At 43.3% G+C, this 12,379-nt stretch overlaps 1 protein-coding gene and 1 pseudogene across 3 annotated transcripts; both read right to left on the bottom strand.

Annotated features, from left to right (window-relative positions):
• Positions 1 to 3,264: 3,264 nt before the first annotated feature.
• LOC147452880 (uncharacterized) lies at positions 3,265 to 8,525 on the bottom strand (annotated as a pseudogene). The gene is made up of 9 exons (XR_015188932.1): positions 8,360 to 8,525; positions 8,089 to 8,276; positions 6,945 to 7,982; positions 6,622 to 6,867; positions 4,576 to 6,397; positions 4,458 to 4,513; positions 4,160 to 4,344; positions 3,889 to 4,076; positions 3,265 to 3,673 (listed from the first exon to the last, which is right to left on the bottom strand). The product of XR_015188932.1 is annotated as an uncharacterized LOC147452880 (transcript).
• Positions 8,526 to 9,178: 653 nt separating this feature from the next.
• Positions 9,179 to 11,839, bottom strand: LOC147452879 (plasma membrane ATPase 4-like). 2 transcript variants are annotated; one of them, XM_086518462.1, is made up of 6 exons: positions 11,632 to 11,839; positions 11,509 to 11,530; positions 11,396 to 11,436; positions 11,125 to 11,304; positions 10,841 to 10,997; positions 10,155 to 10,617 (listed from the first exon to the last, which is right to left on the bottom strand). In XM_086518462.1, the coding sequence occupies exons 1-6, from the start codon at positions 11,695 to 11,697 to the stop codon at positions 10,604 to 10,606; spliced, it is 480 nt and encodes a 159-aa protein (XP_086374588.1). In that variant the 5' UTR covers positions 11,698 to 11,839; the 3' UTR covers positions 10,155 to 10,603. The 2 variants fall into 2 exon arrangements, with proteins under 2 accessions (XP_086374587.1, XP_086374588.1); XM_086518461.1 differs by lacking the exons at positions 11,396 to 11,436; positions 11,509 to 11,530; positions 11,632 to 11,839 and having other exon boundaries at positions 9,179 to 10,617; positions 10,868 to 10,997; positions 11,081 to 11,267.
• Positions 11,840 to 12,379: the final 540 nt, after the last annotated feature.

The following is a 12,379-nucleotide window of genomic DNA, read 5'->3' as shown; positions in this document are numbered from 1 at the left end:
TTGCATTGTTGAGTTCAAGAAGCTCCATTGCTGCTTGTGAGGAGGTATGATCTGGAACCAAAGCGAGAGAAAAAGAGTCTCCATCATCCATATTCTGAACAGGAGAGTAGGAGAGAGAGAGAGAGAGAGAGAGAGAGAGATGGAGATGGGCATTAGAGGCCATCTGAGAGAGAGAGAGAGAGAGAGAGAGAGAGAGAGAGAGAGAGGGAGGGAGAGGTCCACGCGTGCTAACCGCTCCATGTCTTTCAATCCGAGTAGTGAAGTCGTGAAGTCATTTATCTTACCTATATTCTTTTACCAATATTCTTTAGAGAGAGAGAGAGAGAGGTCCACGCGTGCTAACCGCTCCATGTCTTTCAATCTGAGTAGTGGAGTCGTGAAGTCATTTATCTTACCTATATTCTTTTACCAATATTTTTTTTAAAAAAATTGACTTAAAAGCCCAACTATGGTGCCATCCATAGCATCATACTTGGTGTCCATGGACACCAAGTATTTAGACACCATTCTATGATTTCACCCTATAAAATCTTCAATTAAAGAGGCTCGGGGACATTAGGAATAACAAGGAAGTCTTGAGAGGCATGTGGTACTTGTTTGATAGCAAGGTAGGGATAGTTATACAAGGTAATTATATTCTTGGCAAGTTTTGCTCATCCTCCACCTTGAAAACCGAAGCACCTTCAAGGTACTCTTGTGGTAGCCACTCACTATCTATGCATTTACTATTGTGGCATTGAGGGTACTACAATGTTGATGGAATAAGGGGATGTGACTGCTTGGTATTGCAACGGAGGGATTTTAATGTTCCTTATGAACCAAGAATAGAGTGTTTTCCATCTCTGCACATGGTTGTTTGCATCTCTCCCCTCTAAACAAGTTGACTCTCTAGTAAACATCAAATTTTGTGAGCACAAAGGGATAAAATATAAAATGATATCATTCTAATAATCTACTCACAATTATACAAAGAAGAAAGTAGAAGGATAAGCTTGGACAACTCTCCATACATAATGAGTCCTTGCACTGTAAGCCTCAATCGCATGCTATGCAACTCTTCATGGTGCACCAAAGCCACAAACAAAATATCACACCCTTATGTTATGAGGGACTTCGCTTAATTTTGTTGATAGAGGTGTGAAGCCCTAGGTGTTCAAAGCCATAAAGAGGTTTTTTGTCTTTAGCATGATAAAGTTAAAGATGGGGATGCTATCAAGCTCTAAATGTAAGCTACAGGACGGTTTCATTATCATTCTATCCTTATGTTGGAGGGGAACCCTTGTAACGTGCACTCACTTACAATTTCAATTTTTTAGTGTATATTTTTTAACTCCGAGCCAAAAATTGAGGGAAAAGAGGTCAACGTGCCTCCCACCATCCCTTTTTTCTAGCGACCTCCCTTACCTTCTCACTAGGTAAGAGGCCATTGAGAGGTGTAAGGCTACCTTGTCCCCCTACTTTTTGGAGGGTATAGACCTAGAGTGTGTCCACCACCTTCTTCCTGTTGGGAGGCCTCTAATTAATCTTAATTCCAAAGGGCCCCTAGAGGGTTCATATTTTTCCTAATGAGAGAGTCAGACAAGTGACTTGCCTCTGGTCAGAACTGGTTCAAAAAGGACAAGAGAACAGTCAAAGGTAGACACATTAGAGCCAAAGACAAGCAAAATAAAAAAATGAAAAAGTTACTGGCACGATTCAAGGCTAAATAGAAGCTAGCAATAGGGTCGACTGCTCTAAAGAAGGCATACTTTGGAGTTGATCAGACCAAGGAGACTTCAACTCGCAAAGCTATTGGACTGTCTCGTACAACTCCATAACTACGAGGAATAAAGGAAAGAAACAAGCTCTAGTAGTTGGCACCTCTGTTTTGCATCCAGTATTGGACCTCCTTCAATGGATTCAGAAGAAGACTGAGCAAGAGAAAGATGAACAAATCATTACCATTCAAGAGAAGAAGCTAGATCAGCTGAGTGCCGACCAAAACTTAGTATCGCAGGATACTCAATGAAAAAGGAGCTACTCGAAGCACTCTTCAGGCTGTTCACAAAACCCTCAAGCAATCTATCATGGATAAATAAATTTATCAGCCCTTGGTGGATATCGCTGATTTAGAAGGTAATCTTACATTAAATCTGGAAGACTTGCAAAACTCCAGTCCATCACAAGTTGGCTAGAGCTATACTTACCAAGGGAAGGTACACTTTGTATGATGTTGACACCAAATCTTGGATTGCTCTAACGCTATATGAAATCGAAATGTTGATTGATCACAGGGAGCAACTGAAGAGGAACCCATTTATCGGCTTATGTAGAATCATAATGTTCGCGCTAGTGCTAAAGGTATGGGTCAGCCTCTCGCAATTCAGGCTCCACCTCAAGCAATTCCAAAGGCCACAAAGAAGAAAGCTCCAAACAAGAGGAAACGATGACACCCCAGCGAGTGTACGAAGACCCAAGAACCAGTGTTTCAGAGAGGTCTACGATCTAATGTAGAAGAGCAAGCTAGAGGAAAAGTGGATGGATTCAGACCACTTCCCCGAGGATATCAGTCATTTTAAGAAGCAAGAATAGCGAGATTTGGATCTGATGGATGCTTGGAATTTGGAATACTCCGAAATTCAAAGAAAAGGAGGAAGGAGATTTAGATAGTGGGAACGGACTCTAGTGAGGTTCCAACATAGTCGGTAGAAACTTGTAGTTATCGGATATAGTTACCACAGTAATTGTACAACACAGTTAGTCAAAGGCCAAGTTGGGTACTGATAAATAAGATCCATTACTATATTTTGCGGGCTAATCGTTAAGGAGAGTAGTTCTACTATTTGTACTCATTTGGTAATTGCTCTGAGCACCATTTGGCTCTTGTGGCAGTTATATACATTCTTATATCCAAGTTCCAATTCCATTCTCTTGTCTTCTATTTCTAGTTCAATCTTTGTCTAGTCGTATGTCATACGAAGTTTGGCTGGCTGATCTGATATGATGTAACTCCCTTTAACTATCCAACTTGAAATAGTTGTCGAAAGTGACCAGCTCATTCCATGCAACCATAGTCGTTCTCTATGCATGTGCACTGCATTGTCCGAACTTCAAGTCCTCGTGTCACAACAAAGTTTTGACGGTTAATGATTCTTTTTCAATTTAAAATTATCTCAAACTTAGTTCCCTTTCCTCTAGCCAAGAGTTCCCCGTAAGGCTTGACCACAAAGGCCAAAGCCCTTGAACCCCTTGACTTCTTCCACTTTGCAACATCAATCCCAAAGAGCCTTTTCCATTAAGCCCTTTGCCAAGAGCCGTTTTCTCACGAGCTAAGGAGTACAACGTGCTGGCAGGGGTTAGTGGTGGTGTGGGTGGAGATGAGCAATTTCCTCGGACACAAGTCATTCAAGGTTTAGAAGTAAATTGCTCATACCCAAGTGGACTTTCACGAGTTTGATCAAAGCTCGACTTGAAGCCTACTTTTTCTTGAAAAGGACTTCGTCCCAATGAATGAACTAAGTGATGATGTAAAACAGTAAATGGCCAGCTTGTGAACCATGGGCTAATGAGAACTAGCCGTGATGGATCAGTGGACCATAAGAAGCATAAATGGATCACTACAGTCGAATACCACGAGTAGACACATCTGACAACAAATTCCACATGGCCTCTTAATGTGTGCAGCTCCCTCAATCTGCAAGCAAACGATGTTTACAATTATATCTTTCAATCAATTGCAAGTAATTCTACCTTGGCCTCTAGTTTAATTGCTAAAGAATGACAATGGCTTTGGCCATCGGACGCCTGCAGGCAGCTGTTGTTACTCCCTTCAAATGCAAATGATTACTTGCTTCAAATCACTTATGCAATACTACTATAGAGTTATGCTCTCACAACAATGGTCATTACCTAGCAATCTCGGCCCTTCGTTTAGCCTGTTCTGCAATCTCCGCAAGCTCATCATGATAGCTGCCCTTGTCCGCCAATATGGTAGGCGATGGCTCAGCAGGTTGCAAACCATGCATAGTCCTTTGTGCATGTGCCCATTGAGCCTCCCTTACTTCCTTGCCAAAATCTTTCTTCTTGGTAAATGCAACCTGTAAAGGAGGATTGTAAGCCTAACAAAGGGATAGCATCATTGTCCCCAGTACATAGCAAACATGACGTCTGCAGTACTTACCTTCCTTTCGAAGAGAGTATCCCATGCCCGGCCGCTTAAGGCATATCGTACAGCAAACTTAATGATGTCCAAAGGAAGGTAAAAGACAATGTCTTAAAGCCAGATAACTGCAGCCCCCAACCCCAACCAATTCCTCTTATCTCAGCGAAGCCAAAGTTAGCATAGACAGTTATCACTGTTGCAACCTGTACAAAATGGCTGTGTCAATGGCGTCTTGATTTTCAATTCTTGAGGCTCTCACTGCAAGCAGAACATGAGTGGAAGAGAACGCGGGCAGAGAGAGAGAGAGAGAGAGCACCTGGCCAAAAAAGGCGCTGTGTTCGTGTTGGCATCCTGTTCCACCAGCGTCAGCACCTTCGGATTCAAACTCTTGCACATTCTTAAAATCCGATCGCGAGGGTTGTCCAGGCTGACACTTTCATCTGGCATATGATGCAGCTGAAGAGAAAAATTTATGGCCAGGGCCTATCCAGCCTTCCTCCCAATCATGGACGCCTGCAAATCTGAGAGCTTGGAAGAGATGATGGTGAACTCCAAAGGGACACCAAGGCTACTTGCAAAACTTGCCAGCCTCATTTTCACGGCATCCATGCCTCCCAAGGGATAGGAGTGAGCCGTAGGATCATCACCGGTGCTAATGCACATACATGGGGGACCTCCAGGCCTGCTCGCCAAAGCCTGTATGAGAGAGAACCACTGTGTTCCTTGATCGATTTGGAAATCAAACACATGAACCATCGCCTCCTCTTTAAATGCTTCAGCAATCGCACCATTTGCAGCCATAAATGCAAACTGGATGTAAGGGCATATCTCATACAATTTCTGCATCGCTGACAAAACTTCAATTGCAGGTGCTTCCCTGCATTTCAATGCCTTGTAAATAATCGACCCAGAGGCATGAAGCCTTGCTACAAGCCCTTGACATGTATGCGGCTAGTCTCTCTAGGGGATCTCCATACAAAGATGCTGATTTACGAAGGTCTTGCATTGCTTGCTCCGCAACGTCCATTTTTTCTTAAGATATAAAGCAGCACATGTAATCAAAAGACTTTTTACACGACTGCTAAGATTCAACGCCTTGAGTGCATGCTCAAACGAAAGAGACCCCAGCTCCAAAGCTGTTGCTGTGGTATTCTCCACCTTGATTTCTTTGTCAACTGCTGGATTATGCAGATAAGGGCCTTGCTGTCCATCACCGAGAAAATCGTCAAGAAGCTCTCCCCAAGGCCCTGGTTTCTCATTTAAGACCTCCCTTACCTCGGCATCATCTGTATCTGGACCCATCAATGCAGTTTCCAGAGCATGAAGCTTGTGCATCATGTCTTCACTATCAGATAGAGCCTCTTCATTGCCAGATAATGAGGCAGAATCCTTTGCATTTGATCGATTACCTGAAAATGCGAGAGTCGAATCAGGACTCTCAATTGATGATGCACCAGGTGATTGGGAAACCTGAAGATGGTACTTCCCTTTACCATCATTGTAAGTGCAGCTGTTGATCTCATTGTTGTACATATCTCTATCACATTGATAGTTAGAGCCAGAGGGAGACAGCACATCTGAACTGTTAGAGGAATGCAGCGGAGATAGCGCAGAAATGGGTGAGCTCATATGCCTCACACGCCCTTGCCCATAATCTCCATTCTGCGCTTGCGCTACCTGCCTACCATTTCGACTCTGTTGTTGTGAGCTGGGTGGTGAGGAATCAGAAGCCCCTCTTGATACTTCTAAGATGTGGCTGTGATTGAAAGCATAGCCCTTACTCATCTCTGCTCAAATGATGGAACTTATACTTTGAAGGGTTGAAGGCTTGAGTACTGAAAGAAAGCAACTCTACACCACAAATATGGAGCAAGCGAGGACCGTGTCGAGTCCAGTGAGCCTCTTTATAGAGTCCCTCAAATTTGTTGAAGCTTGAGAGCGAGCTATATATGCATATGAAACTACACAATACATGTCTGTCTGTACAAAGGAATGTGAGAAGACCAGAATGAGATGGAGTAGCCGACCTTCTTTTGAAAGAAATTATTGACTGGGCGTTGCCACCACGGAAGATATGAAGATCCAATACACCTCTGTCACTGCAAATTATTCATGCATCAGCCAGTAGAAGGCACTCTGCTCTACCACAGCGGATAGAAAACACTCTGCTCTGCTACTGGTAGCTTGCAACTGAGCTTTCCACCCTGCCCACAGTAAAAGGCTTTGCTCAAGAAATTTCACTTCAGACAACTAAACCTGCAACAAGAAGGACGGCCTTGTGAGAGAAATACAAGTTAGCACTCCAGAACAACAAGCAGAAAGAAGTACTCGGGTCGTCAGCAGTAAGAGATAATCTCGACTTCACACACTGACATCTAAACCTTAAATGCACGTTGTGAACCTCTCTCTCCCCCTCTCTCTCTCACACACAACCACGCACGCGGACAATCGCAGAGGTGCAGACTCCAGAGCCAGCTTACCTCGTCTATGTCTTGCAATACAAGAAACGACATAAAAGGGCAAGCGCAAATTGCAGTAGCCAAGTGACGCAAGTCGCCAAGAGGTAAAGAGAAGCTTGCGAACAAAGGGATGTGGAACTAATTTGCCAAGAAGTCCAGAAATGATCAGTAGAGATTCTTCAAAGTAAGTGTTCCCGTCTTGTCACTGCACAAGACGTCCATCCCAGCCATTTCGTCAATGGCAGTCATACGCTTTGTTACAGCGCCCTGATGTAAAAGTCGTGATAAACCTTAAAAATTTCAAGCATTAACACATGAAAACTTCCTTTTAGGATCAACCTTACCTGCTGGGAAAGCCGATGAGCACCAACGGCCATTGTCACAAAAAGCACTGTGGACATGGCAATGGCGATTCCACCAATAAGGAGAACAAGGAGATTGTTGATCCCCTCTCTATGGCAATTAAATTACTAGAGGCCAAGGTAGAATTACTTGCAATTCATTGAAAGATCAAATTTTAAACATCGTTAATTTGCTTGCAAATTGAGAGAGTTGCACACATTAAGAGGCCATGTGGAATCTGTTGTCAGATTGAAAGGATTGGATGTTGATACTACTCTCAAAATGGCTATGGCGTCTGTACTAATGAAGTTTCTTGCCGAGCACGACAATGCTTTGGCCGAAGGCATTGCCGTGCTCGGAGCAACCGCTACTGTCACTTTGACAACCACATAAATTCAATGTATACAACACGCGATGGAAGAAGAAATGAAAAGAGTCAAGAAGGAGCAAACAAAACTAAGGAAGAAGATGACTAAGGTGAAGAAGAAGAGGAGCTACAGAGAAGGCGATAGGCGCAGAAGCTTTTGAAAAATTAATCTGTCGTACACCATAAATTTTTCTACGGTACGACAGATTATCGTAGAACATTACTATTAATTTTGTTTTGCTTATGGACGTAGTTGTATTGCCTTTGTTAACTCTTAAGGAGAAATCTATGTTAAAGATTTGATATAGTGTTAGTAGTTGTATTGCATTTGTTAATTCTTAATGCTTGACAATTTCATCAAGAGCTCATTCCAACTCCTATTCAGAAAGCTTATAAATATTCTACCACCACTTCAATCCTGCGGTCAATTTTCCTCTCAAGCCCAAATTAAATTGACCCAAAAAAATCGCACTGTGTACACATGTCGAATAGTATCAACATCCAATCCTTTCAATCTGACAACAAATTCCATATGGCCTCTTAATGTGTGCAACTCCCTCAATCTGCAAGCAAACGATGTTTACAATTATATCTTTCAATCAATTGCAAGTAATTCTACCTTGGCCTCTAGTTTAATTGCTAAAGAATGACAATGGCTTTGGCCATCGGACGCCTGCATGCAGCTGTTGTTACTCCCTTCAAATGCAAATGATTTACTTGCTTCAAATCACTTATGCAATACTACTATAGAGTTATGCTCTCACAACAATGGTCATTACCTAGCAATCTTGGCCCTTCGTTTAGCCTGTTCTGCAATCTCCGCAAGCTCATCATGATAGCTGCCCTTGTCCGCCAATATGGTGGGCGGTGGCTCAGCAGGTTGCAAACCATGCATAGTCCTTTGTGCATGTGCCCATTGAGCCTCCCTTACTTCTTTGCCAAAATCTTTCTTCTTCGTAAATGCAACCTGTAAAGGAGGATTGTAAGTCTAACAAAGGGATAGCATCATTGTCCCCAGTACATAGCAAACATGACGTCTGCAGTACTTACCTTCCTTCGGAAGAGAGTATCCCATGCCCGGCTGCTTAAGGCATATCGTACAGCAAACTTAATGATGTCCAAAGGAAGGTAAAAGACAATGTCTTAAAGCCAGCTAACTCCAGCCCAACCCCAACCAATTCCTCTTATCTCCGCGAAGCCAAAGTTAGCATAGACAGTTATCACTGTTGCAACCTGTACAAAATGGCTGCGTCAATGGCGTCTTCATTTTCAATTCTCGAGGCTCTCACTGCAAGCAGAACATGAGTGGAAGAGAACGCGGGCAGAGAGAGAGAGAGAGAGAGAGAGAGAGAGAGAGAGAGAGAACCTGGCCAAAAAAGGCGCTGTGTTCATGTTGGCATCCTGTTCCACTAGCATCAGCACCTTCGGATTCAAACTCTTGCACATTCTTAAAATCCGATCGCGAGGGTTGTCCAGGCTGACACTTTCATCTGGCATATGATGCAGCTGAAGAGAAAAATTTACGGCCTGGGCCTCTCCAGCCTTCCTCCCAATCATGGACGCCTGCAAATCTAAGAGCTTGGAAGAGATGATGGTGAACTCCAAAGGGACACCAAGGCTACTTGCAAAACTTGCCAGCCTCATTTTCACGGCATCCATGCCTCCCAAGGGATAGGAGTGAGCTGTAGGATCATCGCCGGTGCTAATGCACATACATGGGGGACCTCCAGGCCTGCTCGCCAAAGCCTGTATGAGAGAGAACCACTGTGTTCCTTGATCGATTTGGAAATCAAACACATGAACCATCGCCTCCTCTTTAAATGCTTCAGCAATCGCACCATTTGCAGCCATAAATGCAAACTGGATGTAAGGGCATATCTCATACAATTTCTGCATCGCTGACAAAACTTCAATTGCAGGTGCTTCCCTGCATTTCAATGCCTTGTAAATAATCGACCCAGAGGCATGAAGCCTTGCTACAAGCCCTTCTGACATGTATGCGGCTAGTCTCTCTAGGGGATCTCCATACACAGATGCTGATTTACGAAGGTCTTGCATTGCTTGGTCCGCAACGTCCATTTTTTCTTAAGATATAAAGCAGCACATGTAATCAAAAGACTTTTTACACGACTGCTAAGATTCAACGCCTTGAGTGCATGCTCAAAGGAAAGAGACCCCAGCTCCAAAGCTGTTGCTGTGGTATTCTCCACCTTGATTTCTTTGTCAACTGCTGGATTATGCAGATAAGGGCCTTGCTGTCCATCACCGAGAAAATCATCAAGAAGCTCTCCCCAAGGCCCTGGTTTCTCATTTAAGACCTCCCTTACCTCGGCATCATCTGTATCTGGACCCATCAATGCAGTTTCCAGAGCATGAAGCTTGTGCATCATGTCTTCACTATCAGATAGAGCCTCTTCATTGCCAGATAATGAGGCAGAATCCTTTGCATTTGATCGATTACCTGAAAATGCGAGAGTCGAATCAGGACTCTCAATTGATGATGCACCAGGTGATTGGGAAACCTGAAGATGGTACTTCCCTTTACCATCATTGTAAGTGCAGCTGTTGATCTCATTGTTGTACATATCTCTATCACATTGATAGTTAGAGCCAGAGGGAGACAGCACATCTGAACTGTTAGAGGAATGCGGCGGAGATAGCGCAGAAATGGGTGAGCTCATATGCCTCACACACCCTTGCCCATAATCTCCATTCTGCGCTTGCGCTACCTGCCTACCATTTCGACTCTGTTGTTGTGAGCTGGGTGGTGAGGAATCAGAAGCCCCTCTTGATACTTCTAAGATGTGGCTGTGATTGAAAGCATAGCCCTTACTCATCTCTGCTCAAATGATTGAACTTATACTTTGAAGGGTTGAAGGCTTGAGTACTGAAAGAAAGCAACTCTACACCACAAATATGGAGCAAGCAAGGACCGTGTCGAGTCCAGTGAGCCTCTTTATAGAGTCCCTCAAATTTGCTGAAGCTTGAGAGCAAGCTATATATGCATATGAAACTACACAATACATGTCTGTCTGTACATAGGAATGTGAGAAGACCAGAATGAGATGGAGTAGCCGACCTTCTTTTGAAAGAAATTATTGACTGGGCATTGCCACCACGGAAGATATGAAGATCCAATACACCTCTGTCACTGCAAATTATTCATGCATCAGCCAGTAGAAGGCACTCTGCTCTACCACAGCGGATAGAAAACACTCTGCTCTGCTACTGGTAGCTTGCAACTGAGCTTTCCACCCTGCCCACAGTAAAAGGCTTTGCTCAAGAAATTTCACTTCAGACAACTAAACCTGCAACAAGAAGGACGGCCTTGTGAGAGAAATACAAGTTAGCACTCCAGAACAAGAAGAAGAAAGAAGTACTCGGGTCGTCAGCAGTAAGAGACAATCTCAACTTCACACACTGACATCTAAACCTTAAATGCACATTGTGAACCTCTCTCTCTCTCTCTCTCTCTCTCTCTCTCTCTCTCTCTCTCTCTCTGCCCGCGTTCTCTTCCACTCATGTACTCACTGGCACATGTCAACGATAGACAAATACCATTCACTCCAAGATTCAACGCTTTACTGATTGTCTCTGCACTGTCATGGCGAGGGGGATCAAAGAGAGGTAGTAGACCACAAAATTTCCATGGGCCTCCTTCACTGTCTTTAGATTTTTCAAGTATTTCCTGTTTTCACAAAAGTAAACCTTATATGCCTCATGCAAAGGGATTGAAATATCAGAACTGCATTAGAAAAGCATCTGAAAAACCTGCAACCAAGTGCCAAGTTATATGGTGACAGGAGATCATTGACCTTCTGGAAATGGCCAACATGGTTTGTCGAGTCAACAAGATGAGCAGCTTTCTTAAAGAAACTATGTACCCCTGTAGCAATCACAACTGCTTCAATCTCAGCCTGTTTGCACGTTGAACCTGAGAAGACCTCATCTCCTGGTTTCTTAGTCACAGGTAGAAACTCCCCAGCAAGAGCAGACTGCCAGAAAAAAGGATCCTATGTAAGCGGCCTGCTTTGAAGGATAGGGCACTTCAAGCAGTTTTTAGTAAATTCCCTCCATTACAATCACCTGGTCAATCTTAAGGGGGTCACCCTGCAAAAGACGTGCATCTGCAAGCTTCACACTGATGATATCACCTGGGACTAAAATTGATGCATCTTAAATTGATGCATCTTGTTCACTCCATTGCCTGTCTCGCAGAACCTAGACAGGCAAGGTCATCAGAATATTAAGTTCCAAGGCACCTGGGCCAGTAAGATTGACACAAATCTAAATGAAGGCATAACTTATAAGTGGAGTTCAACCTTAGTTTTTGGAGCCAATTTTGCCATTAGAGCAGTTGCAGCATTGCCAGCATTGTTCTCCTCCATAACGACACGGTAGATTAATCACGAGGAGAAGAATAATGCCAACAAAGTCCTGCCAATCTGAACACACACACATCAACTGCACCAATAAGTGAGGCTTATGCGGAGCATCCCTGGACATAATTCTAAGCAGTAATAATCTTGCCTTTCCTCTGATTGGTCCATTTGCCAAGACTAAAGCGGCTTCCATGACCCAGAAAAGAGGATTCCACATAAACAGTAGAAACTTCAAAATTATGCTCTCCTGAAAATATTATGAATAGCAGTTGGAATGAGCTCTTGATCAAATCGTCAAGCATTAAGAATTAACAAAGGCAATACAACTACCAACACTATATCAAATCGTCAACATAGATTTCTCCTTAAGAATTAACAAAGGCAATACAATTACATCCATAAACAAAAAAAATTAATAGTAATGTTCTACGATATCTATCGTACACCAAAAAAATGTATAGTGTACGACAGATTAGTTTTTCAAAATAGCTTTTGCGTCTGTCGCCTTCTCTATAGCTCCTCTTCTTCTTAAGCTCGGTCATCTTCTTCCTCAGTTTCGTGAGTTCCTTCTTGATTGTCTTCATTTCGTCTGCCATCGCTTGTTGTCTACATTGAATTTGTGTGGCTGTCAAAGTGACAGTAGCGGTTGCTCCGAGCACTGCAATGCCTCCAGCCAAGGCATTGTCGT

The sequence above is a fragment of the Adiantum capillus-veneris genome, chromosome 8, assembly GCF_014529385.1.
Source record: "Adiantum capillus-veneris isolate H3 chromosome 8, ASM1452938v2, whole genome shotgun sequence".
Classification (NCBI taxonomy): domain Eukaryota; kingdom Viridiplantae; phylum Streptophyta; class Polypodiopsida; order Polypodiales; family Pteridaceae; genus Adiantum; species Adiantum capillus-veneris.
Note: the sequence above shows the minus strand (reverse complement) of the source record. Positions and strands in the feature narration are given on the sequence as shown.

Coding starts and splice junctions, on each gene's coding strand:
- LOC147452879 (XM_086518461.1), bottom strand. CDS start 10,146: ATGAGTAAGGGCTATGCTTTCAATCACAGCCACATCTTAGAAGTATCA.